General features: G+C 42.3%; 1 protein-coding gene and 1 long non-coding RNA gene across 3 annotated transcripts in view; one reads left to right on the top strand and one right to left on the bottom strand.

Moving 5' to 3' along the window:
• The window catches only part of REEP3 (receptor accessory protein 3), a 41,965-nt gene extending 25,650 nt beyond the window's left edge, over window positions 1–16,315 (bottom strand). Inside the window, exon 1 of the mRNA XM_062633976.1 lies at window positions 16,231–16,315. Coding sequence (XP_062489960.1) covers window positions 16,231–16,262 — 32 coding nt within the window. The 5' untranslated portion in view covers window positions 16,263–16,315. The remainder of the gene's footprint in view (window positions 1–16,230) is intronic.
• Window positions 16,316–16,557: 242 nt separating this feature from the next.
• Window positions 16,558–20,125, top strand: LOC134171586 (uncharacterized). 2 transcript variants are annotated; one of them, XR_009967669.1, is made up of 4 exons: window positions 16,558–16,711; window positions 16,870–17,031; window positions 17,558–17,685; window positions 19,350–20,125. It is a non-coding gene; the product is annotated as an uncharacterized LOC134171586 (long non-coding RNA). The 2 variants fall into 2 exon arrangements; XR_009967670.1 differs by having other exon boundaries at window positions 16,558–17,031.
• The last annotated feature ends 409 nt before the right edge of the window (window positions 20,126–20,534 follow it).

Raw genomic sequence — 20,534 nt, forward strand, 5'->3', positions numbered from 1 at the left:
TACAAACAGAGGCTTTTCTAAAAGCTGATCAGCCACCATGAAAACATCAGAAGTAACACAGATGACTCACAGCTGTTTGTGGTATAAAAGCCTTAACTGTACTGCAGTATCTATGCAGAAGTTAAGCCTGATGTTGTCAGTATGCCCTGGTTTCAGCTGGGACAGAGTTATTTTTTAATTCCTAATAGCTGGTGCAAGCTGTGGTTTGGCTTTAGTCTGAGAACACTGTTGATAACACACTGATGTTTTAGTTATTGCTAAGCAGCTCTTACCCTGATCACGGACTTTTCAGTCTCTCATGCTCTGCCAGTGAGGAGAGGCACAAGAAGCCAGGATGGAGCAGAGACAGGACACCTGACCCAAACCAGCCAAAGGGGTATTCCATACCATAGCACATCATGCCCAATTAGGGAGAGTTACCTGGAAGACACTCATCTCTGCTCAGGTTGGGCTGGGTATCAAGTCAGCTGGTGGTGAGCAATTGTATTGTGCATCACTTGGGTTTATTGTTTTTTCCCTTTCCCCTTTTGCTTTTGTATTTTCTTCCCTTGTTACTTCCTTTATCATTACTAGTATTATACTGTACTTTAGTTATTCAACTGTTCTTATCTAAACCTGTGGGGTTTACATTCTTTCAATTCTCCTCACCCTGCCATTTTTGTCCTGAATATTTTTGAAAGGCACTACACAAAACTGAAGTCTGTCTCTCCAGCACTTGACAGAATTCAGTTCCCTTTTGCTACCATACAACTCTACAACACTAACCAAAATCTACACTAAAAGACTATGTATTCAAGTACTTACAAATACATTCAGAGCAAAATGCTAGTCTGGTACCGTGACAGGAGAGCCTGAAGACAAGATCCTGAACCCCACACTAAACTGTATCCTACTTTTTCTTCCAGCCCTCACCTTGGGCAAGGAGCAGGAGACATCACATAAATCCCACTAAAAGAATGTATCTGCTAAGAGTAGCAAGCTTAAACTCATTAATTCCTTTACCAGATTACAGTTACCAGAAGGCAGGAATGCCATCAGAAACAAGCCTGTTAAAATCTTCATAGCATTCTTACATACAGAATATCCCCAAAGCCATAGAAAAGAAGTCTCGAGAGTTAAAGAATACACCCAGCTCTGACAGATCTGAGTAAAGCACATTCTTGAGCACAGCAAGAAGGCTATTAACTTTCCAGCTTAGGAAGCTGGAATTCTCCAAAGCAACTGCCAGATTCTTGCAAAGCACAAAATAACCAAAAGTAATTACTCATTAAAATCACCTTAAAGTTTTAAGGGGAAAAGTGACCTTCCTACAAATCCCACTAGAAAGTTGAACTTTCCTCTGTCACAAACATTTAATAAGTCCTAAGTACAATAATTGCAAGCAGTCTTATCAGAGACAATTAAGCTTTTTTTCCAATGCAGAGCTTCAGGCTCCATTACATGTATCCTATCCACTTGCATATATGGAATACTACTTTACTCCCAGAATAGGGAACCTGTTGACAGATACTCTTCAAGTTCATATGCATGTCAGTACAGAAATAGCCCTGCCTGAGCCTAGAAAGAAGTCTATAAAGAGCACACCAAAACAATCAGAAAAAAATTATCTTCTGTAAGGGATGCTGTGTACTGAAATCTGTGCAGAAGTACTGACATACTTACAGGCAAGATACATCAGTAAGATTGATAGCTTATTCACACAGGCTCACTGGGTTTCTCTCTGAGAAAACAAGATTTAGTTGCCAAGAGAATATTCAAACCTTTAGCCCTTTCCTCTACAAAGAGATTTCTTTGAGTTAAAAATTCATTTCCTGCTGTTATCTCAAGCAGGATTCACCTATAAATGCATCCTCCTAAGAATTCACATTTGTTTTCCCCATACACTAAAAAAAAAAAAAAAAAAAGTTGAAAGTACTGGAAACTTTCATACCATTTTCTAGGTTGCATGTTACTCATTCTACCTGCTACTACAAAACCCTACATAACACAATAAGGATCAGAGACCAGCTTTAACTAACAGTTACCTTCACAGCTAAATACACATTAGATAGGCTACCTCTTTAAGTGAGAATTAACTTAGAATTTCCAGTTCACAGCCCCCATGTGTCTTGCAGACTATTAGGCCAGTTCAGTCAGTAAACAATATACACCAAACTCAAGTCCCCTTGGGTTACACTCTCCCAGTATCAAACCTCCTGAATGCACGTCATAACAGCCCTCTTCCAGCGGCCTGTGGCAGTCTGGAACAAGGTACTGCCAAAAAACAACTCCTGAAGAAAAAGTCAGGCTATCCTCTCTAACAGGTCAGCCTAGAAACCGCTCTTCACAAGGACAAGCTACATCAGTGCTCTAACAACACAGCTCTCCTAGTCACTCTCTTCTCAGAGAGTGACTAGGCATTACTGGCACAAAAACTCTGCGAAACAATTCACCTCTTGTTCACATGTAGATCACATACAGTGGAAAAATGGCTGAAGAGAAACTACTGCACATCAAGCCCACCAGAAAAATCTATGCCTATGTCTAGAGATGGTGTACAAACCTCTTGTTTAGGACTGACCGACTTCTCTTGTGCTGCTGGATTGGTTACATATTTTAACAGAAGGGCATAAGCCATCACCATGTCATTAAAAAAATAAAATCAACAGCTCTTAAATCCTGTTAAAAATGTAAAGTCAAAAGGCCCAACAAACCCAGTAGTACAGAAAAATCCAAAAAGCTAGTACAGGAAAGCAAAATAGAAAACCTAGTAGGAATAAAAATTGTTATAAAACTCTTAGTCACTTCTCTGCATGCCTATCTATTCATTAATTTATTTTAACATACATGTTTGACAACTACTATAATAGCACTCTGACTATCCCAGTACTATTTCCTGTTTACAGACTTACTAAGCTCAACCAGGAGTGTGGAACAGTCAGCAAGGGAGCTCATAAGCTCCAGCACCCCCACAGAGGAGCTGAAACAAAATGCATCTATAACACTTCCATGTGACATAGAGCAAACACTGAAGGCTTTCAATACAGAGTAACCATTATTAGGAAACTTAAACATTTTGCGTAGCTCTTAACTCAAGCTCAATCACAGATATTCATCCCTGCTGGAGAAGTATTTCCAGCCTACTTCCATAAGTAAACTGCTCACGCTTACCTAAACCACAAGTAAGTTATCTTCTTTCACATTACTTTAAACAGTCCCTGATTTCACCCATATTGCTATGACCATTTACCACTGGAAGCAAGGTACTTGTGGTCTCACAGCAGACACCTGTGGCATCAGGCAGGACCACAACTGAACACTGAGAACTGACACAGCTCTTGAAAGAACCTGGCATGACTCTGTTCAATGAAAATCATATGTGCTTTTCTTTTAACCATCACCAAGGACTAAGAGCTGGAGTAAAGATGCCAGGAGAGACAAACTAATCTGTTACTTTCCATTTGAGAAAAAAATAAAAAAAAAATAATAAAAAAAAAAAAAATCAAACCAACTCCAGGTTCCAGCAGGTATTTTCTACTTGTACTTAGTACCTGCATGAATAAGCTTATTCCATGAAGCAGGTGAAAAAGAACACAATTAGAAACACAACTGTTTTTTCAGTTTTAAGATGAAAGCCTAAACCTACCATGGATGCTTAAAGAAACTATCACACAGCATAAACTTCATTTAGCTTAAAAAAAGTTGACATAATACAGGTAGTTGACAGAGGATAACACTTCTGAGCTTCGTGGTTTTGAAAAAGTTCTTTATGCTTACTAATCTTAGAGGTACTACAGCCTCTACACAGAGTTTCCATGAGCAACATGATCCTCTCAACTTAGGATACTTCTGATGAGCTCCTAAGACACCAATAAATTAAAGCAGATGAAGTGCTGAACAAGAGCAACATGAACATTACAAATACAAGGTGTTTAATTCTGTCATGAGGTATAAAGTTATATAATGTATTTGATACTTAGTTTCCTGGCTGTGATAAACTGAAGTAAAAAATTACTAGCCTTCTTATTTACCTACTTAGTAATCTTAGCTTTGTGTCTAGCACCTTCCAAACAATTTTTTTAATAAGACTAAAAAGTTGTGCGCATCCTCAACCATTTTTGGAACCTAAAGCTTTCTTCAGCTTTGGAAAGGAGCCTTAAATCTAGCTACAACACTGGAGTTTCCCCATCCTGGCCTCAGCCATCACTTGCAGTCTAGACTCATTCCCTCTAATACTTCAGAATACCATATCATTAACAAAAAAGGATTTCCACTTGTATTTTTACTTTCTCAACTTTGTTTTTTCACCTTACATTGATCTCCTAGAGACTCTGGAGAACCCAGAATCATAGAATAGTTAGGGTTGGAAAGGACCTTAAGATCATCTAGTTCCAGCCCCCCTGCCTTAGGCAGGGACACCTCACACTAAACCATGTCACCCAAGGCTCTGTCCAGCCTGGCCTTGAACACCACCAGAGATGGAGCAATCACAACTTCCCTGGGCAACCCATTCCAGTGCCTCACCACCCTCACAGTAAAGAACTTCCTCCTTATATCCAATATAAACGCCCCCTGTTTAAGTTTTGACCTGTTACCCCTTGTCCTGTCACTCCAGTTCTGGGCCCCTCAGTTCAAGAAGGACAGGGAGCTGCTGGAGAGAGTCCAGCGCAGGGCAACGAAGATGATTAAGGGAGTGGAGCATCTCCCTTATGAGGAAAGACTGAGGGAGCTGGGTCTCTATAGTTTACTGAGGGGTGACCTTATTAGTGTCTATAAATATATAAAGGGGGAATGTCAGAGATGGAGCCAGGCTCCTCAGCGGCAAACAATGATAGGACAAGGGGTAATGGGTGCAAACTGGAACACAAGAGGTTCCACTTAAACTTGAGAAGGAACTCCTTCTCAGTGAGGGTGACGGAACACTGGAACAGGCTGCCCAGGGAGGTTGTGGAGTCTCCTTCCCTGGAGACATTCAAAGCCCGCCTGGACACATTCCTGTGTAACGTTATCTAGGTGTTCCTGCTCTGGCAGGGGGATTGGACTAGATGATCTTTTGAGGTCCCTTCCAATCTCCAGCATACTGTGATACTGTGATACAGTCTCTAATGAAGAGTCCCTCCCCAGCGTTCCTATAGGCCCCCTTCAGGTACTGGAAGGCTGCTATGAGGTCTCCATGCAGCCTTCTCTTCTCCAGGCTGAACAGCCCCAACTTTCTCAGCCTGTCTTCATACAGGAGGTGCTCCAGTTCCCTGATCATCCTCGTGGCCCTCCTCTGGACTTGTTCCAACAGTTCCATGTCCTTTTTATGTTGAGGACACCAGAACTGCACACAATACTCCAGGTGAGGTCTCATGAGAGCAGAGTAGAGGGGCAGGATCACCTCCTTCGACCTGCTGGTCACGCTCCTTTTGATGCAGCCCAGGATATGGTTGGCTTTCTGGGCTTGCTGTCATCAGCAAGCTTGCTGAGGGAGCACTCAATCCCACTGTCCATGTCAGCAACAAAGATGTTAAACAAGACCAGTCCCAACACCGATCCCTGAGGGACACCATTCGTTACTGGTCTCCAACTGGACATTGAGCCATTGACCACAACTCTCTGTGTGCAGCCATCCAGCCAGTTCTTTATCCACCAAGTTCTTTATCAACTGAGTGGTCCATCCATCAAATTGATGTCTCTCCAATTTAGAGATAAGGATGTCATGCAGATGTCAACACAAGACCAGGTAGATGACATCAACTGCTCCACCCCTGTCCATCAGTTCTGTAGCCCCATCATAGGCAGCCACCAAATTGGTCAGGCAGGATTTCCCCTTACTGAAGCTATCCTGGCTGTCACCAAGCACCTTGTTGTTTTTCATGTGCCTTAGCATGCCTTCCAGGAGAATCTGCTCCAAGATTTTGCCAGGCACAGAGGTGAGACTGACTGGTCTGTAATTCCCTGGGTCATCCATTTTCCCCTTCTTGAAAACGGGGGTTATATTTCCCTTATTCCAGTCATCGGGAACTTCACTTGACTGCCATGTTTTTTCAAATATGATGGACAGTGGCTTAGCAACCTCATTCACCAGCTCCTTCAGGACCCACAGAGGGATTTCATCAGGTCCCATGGACTTGTGCACATTCACATTCTTAAGATGGTCTCAAACCAGATCCTCTCCTACAGTGGGCGCAAGGTCTTATTCTCACAGTCCCTGCATCTGCCTTCCAAGACTTGGGTGGTTTGGTCAGAGCATTTGCCAGTGAAGACTGAGGCAAAGAAGTCATTAAGAACCTCAGCCTTCTCCAAATCCAGGATAGCCAGTTCTCCTGGTAGCTTCTGGAGAGAGCCTATGTTGTCCCTAATCTTTTATTTACAATGTACCTACAGAATCCCTTCCTGTTATTTTTAACATCCCTAGCCAAGTTTAATTCTAACTGGGCCCTAGCTTTCCTAACCTGGTCCGTAGCTTCCCGGACAGCATCACTGTATTCTTCCCAAGGCCACCTGTCCTTGCTTCCACCTTTCATAAGTCTCTTTTTTCCTTCAAAGTTTCTTCAGCAGCTCCTTATCCATCCAAGGTCTCCTGGCCCTCCTGCTGCACTTCCTTCTAGTTGGGATGCAACACTCCTGAGCTTGCAGCAGGTGATCCTTGAATACCAACCAACAGTTTTGGGCCCCCCTGCCCTCTAGGGCTATATCCCATGGAACCTTACTGAGCAGGTAGGTTCCTGAAGAGGCCAAAGTCTGCTCTCCTGAAGTCCAGGGCAGTGAGCTTGCTGCACACTCTTCTCACTGTCCTGAGGATCTTGAACTCGACCATCTCATGATCACTGCAACCAAGGCTGCCCTGGCACGTCACATTTCCAACCAGCCCTTCCCTGGTGGTGAGCACGAGATCAAGCATGGCACCTCTCCTTGTTGGCTCCTCTATTACTTGCAGAAGGAAGTTGTCTTCCACACAATCGAGGAACCTCCTGGATTGCTTGTGCTGGGCCGTACCATCCCTTCAACAGACACCAGGGTGGTTGAAGTGCCCATGAGGACAAGGGCCTGTGAGCATGAGGCTGTTCCCGTCTGTCTGTAGAGTGCTTCATCTAGAGTCCTCTTGATCAGGCAGTCTGTAACAGATCCCCACAGTAATGTCTCCCATTGCTATATTCCCTTTAACCCTGACCCACAAACTCTCTGTGGACAGCTCACCTGTCCCCAGACAGAGTTCCATACTCTCCAGCCTATCCCTAACATAAAGGGCAACTCCCCCTCCCTGCCTGCCAGGCCTGTCTTTTCTAAAGAGCCTGTAACCTTTCATTCCAACACTCCAGTCATAGGAGCCATCCCACCATGTTTCTGTGATACTTATTATATCATACCCCCGTAGACATGCACACATCTCTAGTTTCTCTTGTTTGTTCCCCATGCTACGGGCATTTGTATAGAGACAACTGAGCCAAGCTCCAAACAGAGCCGGCTCATTGGCTGGAGCGACTGTAATATCTCTACATTGCTCCAAGCATTTATTATAGGTGCTGGCAACTGACTGGGACTGCTGGGATGGAATGATGCCCCCCTCCCCCAACACATCTAGTTTAAAGCTGTCTTGACCAGCCTGGCAAGCCTCTTACCAAAACCACTTTTCCCCTTGTCACCAGCTCCACCAGCCTCCAGCAGACCTGGCCTCCCAAATCGAGCCACAAGTTAAAACCTACAATCACGTCATCATTTGCTGGTCGAAGAGAGCATCTTCCCTCAACATTCTTGGAGCACATCAACATCAAAATAACTAGCTAGGAAACTGACATTTAAATAGGAGTGGTCCCAACTAAGAATCGCTTCTGCTTGTTCCAAGAAAAACCACTTTTTTTTTTTTGTGCCATTTGTAAGTGAAAGACAAGCCACACTGCATGTAACCATACATTCATCATATGAGTTGCATTTTATTTTTAAATAAAATAAACCTAAAACACTGCTACAGGCCACACTGGAATATTACTCTGGCTAGCTGATTTTAGAGAAAAAAGCAAAGGTCTTAAGCTGAAGGCCTGGAAAGCTCCTACTTAATGGCTGCAATTCCTAGAAGTTCAGGGTGTTGTTGCAGACCTGCCTCAAGGTCTTGCCACTCCCCCAAAAATGCTACAAATTTACATGAATTTGAGCAAATAAAAGTGTATCCGCACAACATCAACTCTAAGTAAAAATTAGCCTTTATTACCTCTTCTCCAGACAACAGGGGTTTTTTGTTTTGACCATCACAAGTTACTTGCATCTCAGGTTGTGCCTTAAAGATCGTGATTTCCAAACAATTCTGTTAACTCTTATGACACAGAAAGGTACTTCTGAAGCCTCTTTTGAGCATTCAGAAACCAAACTTGTACACAGGAAAACACTTCTATGAAATTTGTATTTAGCAGATAACCGCTGAGATAACATCTGGACTTGTCATTCTCAAGTATACAAGTTTCCTCAGTTATAACCAGTACCTACAGAACTCTGTGAATATGCTGTTAGACACCAAGTCAGGAACTGACAACACACTAAATCTCTAACAAACTTATTCATATAGTTGTACTAGTAACTTAACCTTAATGTCAAATATACCATGCCAAAAAATATTGCCATTTCCTCCCTTCTGAACCCAAATCATTTACTGTTTTTTATTTAGCACTAGTTTGAAAGGTAGGTTTGGTTCTTAAATATAGATAATGCACACTATACTAATAAATCAAAAGTTCATTTTTTATATAATTCTGTTAAAACAAATACATTTTATTGGTAATATGTAAACAGGCTAAGAAACCAGAAAATACAGAGCAAGTATAAGTGTGCTTTTCCAGAAAGGTGAAAGGTAATTTGCCTGATTCGCATTACCTTTACACAAACATAAATTCCATTTTGTCTCAAGCATTCAAAGTTAACTTTTATTCAAGAAAAAAATAACAAAGTTCTATATGTAGAACAGTAAAACCAACCCTGCTTATACAGCAAACTAATGACTGAAATACACATTTTAAATGAATGTGTATTTTATGTTTCTGTGGGTATACTGTCTTCAAGTAAACTTTCAGCTGTTGGCTGCTGGGAAATGTGAACAGGTTAGCTTCTTCTGACTTTAGAAATTCTAATAGTAAATACACTTCAACTAGACATGCTTTGAGACATAAAGGAAACCATGTGCTCTAGAACAAAGCTCTAGTCTGGGGAAAAAGATTAGCAGACAAAAGTGAACAAAAGCACAAAGACAAAAATATATAAATAACTTTTTTTTTCTGCAACTGTTTAAGATAATGTTATTATACTATCAAAACTAAGCAAGGCATGTCTAACCCAGTGACCACTTTCCTCACTCTCCTTTCCATGGCTCTGATCAGTGAGTTACAAAACTGGGTAGGGGAGGAAATAACCAGAAAGTGGTAGGAAGGCATAAGCACAAACTGTTTTCCGATTTTCCCCTTTGACCACTGCAAGTTCCAACAGCTTTATTAGCAGAAAAGAAGAAAAGCATTATGCCAGACTACACACTTCAGGAAAAATACTGCTTTGTGAATCCTTGCATTTAACTGCTGGGTTAAAGGCTTTTCAAAGAAATTGCACTTAGTTTTCAACACCAAATACAAGTTCCAACTGTCTTGGAGCAATATGAGAGCAATATTTCAAAGATGATAACCAAAGGTAAAGCATTCATCTAGTTAAACCCACTTCCATGTCAATGCTTGCAGAGTAGCTGTGAGACACAACAGAAACAGAAGTAATGCCCTATTATTTTGTCAGTGAAACATGGAACCAGAAAGAGACAGCTGACAAAGGCTCAATACAGCATTAGCCACAATGGAATGTTTTATTTTCCTGTATGTCCAAAAGTATCTTATCAGATTGGTTCTTCAATGCCATCAAGACCCGTCATGTTTAAAGTCAGACTGGTTACCAAAAACCCTGCAATAATCTTTCCTATCTAGACTACATACCTCATCTCATTCATTCAGCAGTAAATTGTGAGACTGTGTTCTGGTGGGTTTTTAAAATTTGAAAGATTCATAACAGATCGTTTTATTTTCAGCTGTAATATTTTCTTCTCTAAAAACCTAATTTATATAGTAGTACAGGATTTGAAATTCCAACCTTTCAAAAACAGAATAAAATGGTTCAAAAAGGTCAGAGAAAACTTCTTTACACATGAAGCACCAGAACTTTCTGCCAGACATGGTTTTAGATATATTTTTCAATAATTTCTTAGCAAGGACTAAAAAGTTATTGAGCCAAAACAATTTTTTTTTTTTTAATATATCAGAATTTGGCTTCGGATCTTCCTCAGCCTTACATGTTTGTATGTAGCAGTTGGCTCTACATACAAAATAACCAGGGAAGACAAGCCATTCCATTTAAATTGCAGAAAGGCTCAAGAGCCTAAAATATGTTCAGTCAAAGCAGATATTGGTTTGTTGGACTTGCAAGAGTGGAGGTTGTCTGCTTTAATTAGAAACATCTTTTAGTGCCAGACCATGCAGTTTTTGGTATTTCTTTATCTACAATACATAGGACACAGATGTGGATTTCAGCACGTTTTGTAACAGAGTATACGCCAAGATCATTAAGAAAGAATGCCAGACTCCACAGTATGCCTCTAGTTGTGCTCCATCTGTTTTGAGCAAGCTTTAGTCCACCCGCTTGTCATGGGCTGTTAACACTGACCATGCATGCTCTGAATCTATACTATCCCAAAACACGAGAGAGAAAAGAGCAGCTAGACTGCATAGTGAACATTAATTTACAAAAACGGTGCGCTAGGCAGGCAACAGAGACACTTACTTCTAACAATTTGTCAGAGCCAGTCATTTTGCACTGCACTTACTTACAGAATAGGTATTACCAATCAAGTTTAGTGAGCAGACCCTTCTTGCTGTACATATTAGGACTGACTGAGAAACTGAACTACTTGACAGAAGCGCTCTGATGATTTCACTGCTCAATTATGTAAATGTTTTTAAACTTTCACACAGACAAGACAATACACTTAATCCCTAGATTTACATATGCTTACAAATTTCAGCCTATAAAATTTAAGACCCTTTAAAAAAATCTGACACCTCGTTTGGTTAGAAGAGCTTACAACAGCTGCACCGTTATTACTGGAACTAGTTTCACCACAAAAAAGAATAAGCAGCAATGTGCATGTGAAGTATATAGTTTCAGAGCACACGTTAACCAGTCTGCTAATATGCTGATGCCAGAAACAATGCTGGTTTTGTCCTGCAACTTTTCATTCTCAACATGCACTTACCTAGCAACTACACGAGCTGACACAGCTCACTGCAACAAGCAGAAGACTGACCTCTTTCAAGCATGCTAATTTTCATTTGGGTTGACAAAGAGACACAACTTTTGGACCCTCTGAAAAGTGGAATGAGGACAGGATAGGGCAGGGTGAAGGGCAGGACAGCCAATTCCAGAAACAGATGAGCCAGATCTGTTTAAGCATAGTATGAAGTGCCAAAGATAACTGATACATGGTGACTGAATCTTTGCAGTTCTGTGGTGAGACAGACATTTCAGCACATCTATCCATCTCAATCACTCACACTATGACAGCAACTCCTTTTCCCCCACAGGGGCAGCAGCAATTTATGGGCCTTTAAACTGGAAGGATACCAGCGGGCATTCAGCATCCAACAGCATATGACATCCTTCACACTTCAGCTGGAACCATCCTGCCAGGAGAAAAGCAGGCTACAAATAGTCAAAACTCTCCCACAAATGGTCCTTCTGACTTGAAGATGAGGCTGTATATAGCTACTCCATCCATGCAGCATGTGGTGGTATTGTTATTTAATTCCATCTGATAAATTATGCGTGTTTCAAGACAGCATGTTGATTAGCAAACAAGAGGGCAAGTATTTTTGTACTTACTTTTTCTAACTAAAATATTTGTATTCCAAGAGCAAGACCCAATCTAGGCTTACAATCAAAGCATACAGTTACATAAAACATCACCACCACACTAAGCCAGATGCTCCTGATGACAATCCAATTAGTACTGAAGCTACAGCTTCAGCCACCTATTCTCAGATTTCTAGTAATTCTAGCAGCAGCTGGACATCTGGAAATGGCTGAACAACAACAGCAGAGGCATTAAAAGTAGAGTAGGAGGATGCCTTGGAAACTACCATGAAAGAAACAGCTCCAATCTAAAGTGGCAAAGAGACTAACACTACTACCTACCTTCAGGTCACCTCCTGTGTGCCTCAGTCTTTTGACTCGCTTATTGTAGTTACAGTTACAAACTAATATTAGAAATAAGCAACACTTGCTAAATCTTTAACTTGTACGTCTTTTGCTCCTTGCAAGGCTCTAAAATGGGGGTGGGGAAGGCAGGCATTATATGTACAAGCAGACAGAAAACTACTAATACCCATGACAAATACATCTTCCTGTGGACCATTTAAAACCCTCCCTTCCACCAGTCATGACCACTGACCAACCTTACTGGAAAAAAAACATGTACTTAAACATGGGGGTAAAGAGAGTGTTACAAACCATCACAGATGGGGGAACTTTCATTTTTAAGTGAGGACAGAAAAAAAAAAGCTAACAGATTACAGCAGACAGCATGCTTTAACAGATTGCAAGAACAAAATGGCCATCTACTTTGTATTGAGGATGCTTCACATCTTTGCTTGGCACAAAGAGGGTAGTCTGATCTCATCCATACCAGGCTGTGACTGACAAGTACTCAGCGTGTTTACTATTAAATACTGCCTCAGCAACTGACATGTACACAGTTGCTCAGACCTCACAAATGATAAGAACGAGTAATCAAAGCAGACTAAAAGTCAGGCAAAGGCTCTATTAGAAGTTACCAAGATGGGCAGCACAAGTTTTTAAAAAGCTATTCCCATCGTTAAAAACTAAGAACTTGAGAAGCTGTACCATTCTGAGAAGTTTTCTGAGCCTGTGAGAGAAATTACTATCTCTTTGTTGGTTTTGGAAGCGAAGAAATGAAAAACCTTGCAGTAATCATTCTGAAAATTGTTGCAATAGCCAGTGTGTTTTAGAGTTCGTAACAACCTCTACTTACTGCAACAGCACCCCACACACAAAGCTCTAAAATGAAGAGATGTTTTAATTATGTGCTTCAAGTCTCTTGCTTCTTGACCGAAATAAGACATGCAATTAGTACAAGGTATTTCACATGTTTAGATGCCTAAGTATAATAGCATCTATAAACTAAAGGGGAAAAAGAATAATTAAGGAGATGTTCTGCCCAAGATTATTATGTGGAACAGTGAATTTGAACGACTCCCCGTTTCCTGTGCATAACTCTGAGACAATTCAATGCAATTAAGAATTGTATGTAGTTCCATTACCTAGTTCCTTAGAGCTTTACCTAAACTATTCTAGGGGAGTTGATTAACCCCAAATTGCAAGCTCTCAAATCAGAAGTCAAGTTTGCTTCGGACATGCATGTCAGAACAAATCCCCCAAGTCAAAAGTCAGCAGAGGGCACTGTGACACCCCTACAAATTAATATTTTGCTGCTCTTTTTGCCCTGAAAATTACTAGGTCAGTCAGAAGAGGAGAATCCTGCTGCAGCCTGAACAACTGCTACTCCTTCCAGTCACTAGTCTAGACAATAAGTATTCCTGATGGCTGCCCAACAGGGCTTCTTGGACTTGCTACGGACAATGTAGGATATCCATCACTCTCCTACAGAACAGAAAGTCACCACACCAAAACTACAAGACTACGTAAGAGACAACCCCAGGCCCAGCAGCTACATAGGGATTAAAAATATTTCTATCTTTCTTATGGCCTTTAAGGAAAAGGTTGTATATGCCTTCTGAACTCATGACAAACAAGTCAGAGAATCAAAGCCACTGAACAGGTATGTCTAGAAAGAGACCAGGAAGAAAATCAGATAAAATTGAGGAAGATTACATAGTGGACACTACAAAAAAAGGTCAAGGAGGACAGCCTCAAAACCACTGAAATTAAAACCTCTTATATCACACCACAGCTACTTCTGTGCTACTTCCCACCTTCCTTTTACATCTGAATTTTGCCCTATTAAGCAAAATTAAACAATAGTCTCAAAGCCGTCCAAGTTCTCATTGAACACTTTCCCCTTCCTGGGAAGCTGAACACTGGAAAACTAGTCAAGTCCCACAGCTACGAAACAAGGACACAGAAAGGTGGAAAAGATTTATAAATAATATCAAGGACTCCCTTCTTAGCAAAAATAATTAGGGCACACAAATGACTGACCAAGAGCAAACCGAAAACCAAACTACACAGAACTGCACAATACATTGTCTTTTATTGCCTCTTGCAGTGAACCCATGGATAGCAGTACCTATTCTCTTCATTCCCTGTCTATTGGTTTAGGCCCAGAAAGGACTCAATCCTCAAAAATCAAATACAACCCTTAGCAATCCATTTCAGGGGAAAAGCAACTAACTTCACTAGAATCCAGTCATAACTTGGTGTCACCCTTAGAATCAACACAGAATAAGTTGTTAAAATAAAAACTCTCTGGTTAGTGCTTTTACATAACAAAGCAGAAACAGGTTCAGCAGCTACATTTGATGTACAGAAAGTCAGTGTATGCCTCTTGGCTGTAGTGCTTGTGTACTGGCTATGGGAAGACCACATTGACAATGCACACCAACAGCAATTCTTCTCACAGCTTCTCTCTTCCAAACCAACGTCATGCTTTGCCAATCCTGGAACATGATGCTCTATTCACAAGTTTCAACTGTCTGACAAATCTCAGGGAGGGCAGGGAGAGGGAGAGTGACTGCTACTTATGTAGGTAGCTAGATTACAGAAGGAAAATGCATGTGGCAGTATGAGAAGGCTTCCTGACAACAAAGTTTTCAGATGAAATTACACCAGACAGCTTAACAGGGATGTTTGTCACCAACAGAACAGGGAAACCCTATTAAGCCCTGCTTTGAATCTACAGTTCTGCTCCATACTTTGCATTAATTCAGACATTTGTTGGACTGCTTTGTGAGCAGATTCACTTCATTTGCCTAGCAAAAAGTCACACACCGCAAATCTCAGCTCAAGCAACCCAATAAGCACTGAGGCCCCCAGAGTCACAGAGCTACTCAGCAAGGAGCACAAGGAAGACTCAGCTGCTCAAGTATTATTCAACATTTATTAGGGAATATTATTCAAATGAGCAAAATAACCCATAAGTTTCATGAATGAACAGTACTATGCAGAAGAAAAGACTAGAGGCTGCACTGGAGTTTACCTTTTCTCACATAAAACTTGGACAACACATAAAATGGTACTTCTTACCTAAGGAAGTTTGCCCCTTTGGGTGCCAAAAACTCAGCTGTACACAGACCAGTAAATAGTAACACTGTCAGTCTACCTCTACATCAGCTGATGACCTATACTAACCACAGACACCCATTTCCTGCTCCCCAGTGCTCTCCTAGCCCTTTCAGCTCTGGCACAAGTTAAAGAGAAAAACAGTTACCAAACAGATTTTATAGGTTCACCTGAATCAATTTACAAGCAATGCTCACTATTTATGTGACAGGCACCAGCAGCCTAAGCTTCTTGCCTCTACAGCCCTAGGAAACATGCCCTTACAGCAAGACACAAGGTGTGACCAGGACAACCTGTGCTCTCTGGGTGCCCCGTGCTAGTTACGTGGGCGCTTCCGAGAGCGAAATGACCCTCTCAGGCACCAGACAGCTCAACCGCTGCCAGGCAAGCCTAAGCGTCACTCTCGGGCAGAACCACAGAGCCCACTACCTCGCCCATTTCGGGGGGGCAGGGAGGGGGGAGAGAGAAAGAGAGAGAGAGAGGAGGAAGAGGGGAGGGAATAGATTGCTATTCCTTAAACTCCTAGAAGCGGACTAGTTTATTTAAACACAGCACCTCTAAGCCGTCGGCTGATACAGAACCGCGCCACTTCAGCCAGGCGCCCGCTCCCCTCACCACAGCCCAGCTGGCTCTGCCCGACGCGGCCCCCGCCGCACCGGAGGAAGCCGCCCCACCTGCGCCGGGAGTGGCGAACCCGGCCGCTCTGTCGCCCGCGGCCCAGCAGTGGCCCGACGGCCGCTCAACGGGCGCAGGACGCCCAACTGAGAAGGACAGGGGGAAGAGGAGAACAAGTTAAAGGGGGAAAGGCGGTAGGAGATCCACCTCCCTCCCACCACCCTCGGCCCAGCCCCACCGGAGGAAGCCCCGGGCCCGCCCACGCCCGGGCGACAAGCCGCTCCCGCCGCAGCTGCCCGCTCCCCGCAGCCCAGCACTCACACCACGGCCCGAGAGATCATCCAGGAGACCATCGCAGCAGCTCCGCGGCCCCTCCGCCGCCCGTGCCCGAATGGCGTGGCCCCGCCCCCGCTCGCCCCATTGGCTCTGCAAGCTCGTGCATGCGCCCTGGCGGCGGCGCGGACCCGTGCGCGGCGGGAGGTGCGGGCGGGGTAAGAGGGGCGAGTCTCTGCCAGTGGCGGAGGGGTGGATGCAGGCGAGCAGGGGCGGTGCGTTTGCCCTCGGGCACGGCACGGCTCGGCTCGGCTCGGCTCGGCTCGGCTCGGCTCGGCTCGGCTCGGCTCGGCCCGGCCCTGCCGAGGGGCGCTCCGGTAAGGGGCTGGCCTGCCAGCGCGGTGGGTTTGCCCTGCAGCACTGCTGCCTGGTTTTAGACTACCATGGGAACACAGCCTTTGCACAGCACCAACCAGGCCTGTCCACGAAGGAGAAAGGAATAGATAAAGTGAATTAAGAGTGCAATAAGGTACTCTTTCTCTCCTTATCACTTCCCTTCGGAGCAGCGACCAACTCCAGAAGAAAGGCAGGTTGGGACCCCTTACCATTGCCTTTTACTTGCATTTCCCATGCGCTCATATCCTATTTGCTGTAGGATGTGTCACAACATTCATTTCGCACATACAGGTCTCTCTGCTGTGGGACAGAGCATGCCCAGCCTCTTGTGCATGTGCTGAAGGGGTTAGATAAGGGCGCAGCACTTTACCTGGTTGAAGCCCGCACTTTAAGAGCAGAGCTGTGGAGCCGGCTGGCTCCCCAGGGCTGCAGCACCCGTATGAACTGCCGCAGGTAGGTGCTTCTCCTCCATGCTTGTTTACAAGCACTCAGTCCCAAAGGCTGTCTAAGGACACATCCTTACATAGGCTGTGCAGACTGCTACATGTAGTTGATCCAAAACTTCAGGTAACTGTAAGGACAGGAGAGTACGTGTGGGAAGAAGTAGTGCCAGTGTGCCTTATTACATTTGTTCCTTCCTTAGATGCCGTGTTAACAGCTACTGCCCAAGGCTTGACACTGGGCAAGACAGCGCACAGCATGACCCAGCCTAGATGGTCTTGTCAAGCTCATGATCTGGCAGGCCAAAACATGCAGAGGAAACTGACTGCTCCCTGATGCCTTAGCTAATCCATTGCAATCCAACTCTGCATACCAGCTTTACATGTAATGTGTAACTGTTTGTACATGTAAAGGGACAATTATTTTTCCAAAACGGACTGCTTTATCTTTTCTCTGAAGAGGAGGTTGTAGAATGTTCTGCCCATACCATTGCTGGAAACATTCAACTTTACTCTTTTCATACCAACAAATGTAACAGAGTGGTGCCCAAAGCAATAGCTGCCAATGCTACTGAGCATGCCAATCAGCAGTTCAGGCAGAGAAAGAAGAGGTTGCTGTTTTCAACACTATTCCTGCTGACTCTGTCACAGTCAATGACATACCAAGGTTAGCACCACAATATATAGCCATATATAGCAGAAATCAGTTCTTCTACATATATTTGAGGATAATATGTAGTTTTCCTGCCTGCCATACAGCAAGAAGAAACAGCTTAATCTTTGTAACCTATTGTCTTATTCCAATGAGAGGTGCAAGGTGAGCACAGGATGGTTTCTGTTTCACAGGCAAGCACAGAATTCCTCACCTCCTCAAATAGGTAAAATCCAGGCACAGGCATTTTAACTCTTCTGCAGCCTTGAAACACAACAGATGCAGTCAAAAGGCTAAAAGTGACTTGGGAAAGAAAGAAGAGGGTAAATAAACAAACATGGAACATTTCAACAATGACTGTTTGAAAACTGTCACTATCAGTTCTATACTGTGACATTTAAAGTTTGACCTGGGAAAGGATACAATAATATAAAAATAAAGTTTATTTTTACCATGCAGGGATTTGGGTCTTGAAAATGATGCCAACCATCTTGGGTGTCTTCTTACCTCAACCTCTGTAGGGAGTAAAAGATGCAGAAAGAGATAGAGAAGTTTGTTTGTGGCAATTTAAAGTACACCACTCATCAATCATATTTTTTAAACCTAACCTGAATGCATTTCTCAATTGCATTCAGTGAAAGGCGAAATTTGAACCGCTACTTATATGCCCCTCGAATAGCAAACCTCTCCAGGAGTAGACTGTACAAAGCAAACTTGCACACCAGGACATTTGAGATATAAATTACTTAGGAGAGATTACATTTTAGACTCCAGTTCTGTAAACTTGTGCGGAGGCAGGTCCTCTGCTGAAGGCTGTAGCACTCCGGTGCATGTAGAGCAAACTGCAAGATGAGAGCTCTAGTTTATAGCATAAGTACACAATGTGTTTCTTTTGTGCAAGCAATTGTGCTTTTGATTCTATCTCAGAGAACCATTTCAGAAAAAGACTGATACTCTTTTTTTTACTGTCTGAGTTTGTGTATACATTAATTCCATAGCTGCATAGTTTATTTCATGTGAAGTATGTTTAAGAGGGAAAAAAAAACCCACTCTAATTTGTATAAAGACGTTTATTTTTCTTGCATTTGTTGCCATGGCAATACTGTGTCTGGTAGAAAGCTAAATTTACATTTAAAGAGGCATTTTTTAAAGGGTAAATGCAGGTGGCTCCTAAGAGTATTTTATCTTGCTATGAAGATTACACTTTATTTCATAGAATGTTTTGAGACTTAATTCAGCTGAAGAAGCTGGGTGGTGTTTGCTGGGCCCCCAGCAGATAAGCAGAAGGGTGCCACATGGACTTCCTTGTATTCCAGTTCACACGGAATGATAATCTATGCTTCTGCATGGCAGAAACACAGGGAGCAGCATGACAATTAAATCCATGCCATGTAGTTATTCAAACCTGGGGTGTCTTACTCATATGTCTGTCTATTTTTATATAAGGAAGAGACTTACAGCTCTCTCATTATAGGATATTTTTTAAGCCCCCCTCTCCAAAGCCACTTACTATAGTTAAAAGTTGCTTTAAATAGTTGTAAGAGTGTTTGGAAAATCACTTGCAAAGGTCACCTATCATCAGTTTTCTTTTAACTTTGGTATAATTCAGTGTACGCATATAAGCACTGATGTTTAACCTTCACCTTTAGAAGTAAACAAATATTTTTCCTACTTTGTAGCTTCAAAAATAGCAATTGTGCAACATCTAGGAAAACACTGGCTAGGTTTTGACAGCTTTCAATGGTGACTGTGGGTGCCCTGCACAAGGAGGATGAGTTCCCCAGAGACAGTACCATTTTCATGCTGCTTCTGGAAATTCATCTATCTTAGTCAGTGCTGGGTTTTTCTTAACTTTGCTGGTTTGTGTGAATGTTTTAAATTAATCTCAAATATAGAACAGTTTAAAAAAAAAAAATATACAGAATTCTGTCAGTTACTGAATCATACCAGAGACAGTTTTGGAGCCAGAATACGGAACATTATTTGTTCCATATTCTCAGTTTATTTGTTGAGACAACAGAATACAGAACAGGTAAAGATGACTGTTTCTTAGAATACTCTAAGCTGGTGTGATTCTCATAACTGATTATTAATGAATATAGTTGAAATTTATGGTTTATGCTAACTTCCACTATTTAACTTTTCATGGATCTTTCCTGTGCATGATAGCAAAGGTAGGCTCTGATCACAAGATACACAGCCTGGTAGTGCTACTGCCTTGATGAAATTTCATCATAGAGTGATCACTGGGCAATACTGAGGACATTTTCTGAAAATCAAGCCGCTAAAGCTTTAGTGCGAAATTCTGGAGGCACCACTTCTTGCTGTTATGTGTGTTCCAGCCTCCCAGTGCAGCATCTCACTGGGGAACATGGCAAAGCTAGATGGTGTTTAACACAACTATGTTTCAAGTGATTTTTTTCCCCAAAATCCAGAGACAGACAGTATACCAAGAAGCTGTAACTTGTGGGTTTTTTTCAGAAATATCTTTGTGTGCAATTAGGATGTGAAGCATCTAAATTAATGGAAAAAAAAATTAAAATGGGTGTTTGTGTGTTTCTGCTTTTTTTTTTTTAACTTGGTAGGTTTAACCACTGTTCTCAACGTTTTGTTACAGTGTCATGTTCCTTTTTAAGCTCTTGCTTCTTTATATTAATATTGTTACTTCTTGCTATATTAATAGGCAAAATCCTTAGGTTTTGAATAATTTCTTCCTCTCACATTAGCAGATATAGCTGCAAAAACTCAAAAAAGCAACAGGAATATAAAATTAATGGTTTGGAGGAGAGTTTATTGAAGCCAGTTTCCTGACTTGTGGGGCGCTGACAATTTCAGTTTGATCTTAATCTTTAGTAGTACAGATT

Source organism: Pezoporus occidentalis, unplaced genomic scaffold (genome assembly GCF_034315485.1).
Source record: "Pezoporus occidentalis ecotype Australia unplaced genomic scaffold, CSIRO_AGI_Poc_V1 ctg41, whole genome shotgun sequence".
Classification (NCBI taxonomy): domain Eukaryota; kingdom Metazoa; phylum Chordata; class Aves; order Psittaciformes; family Psittacidae; genus Pezoporus; species Pezoporus occidentalis.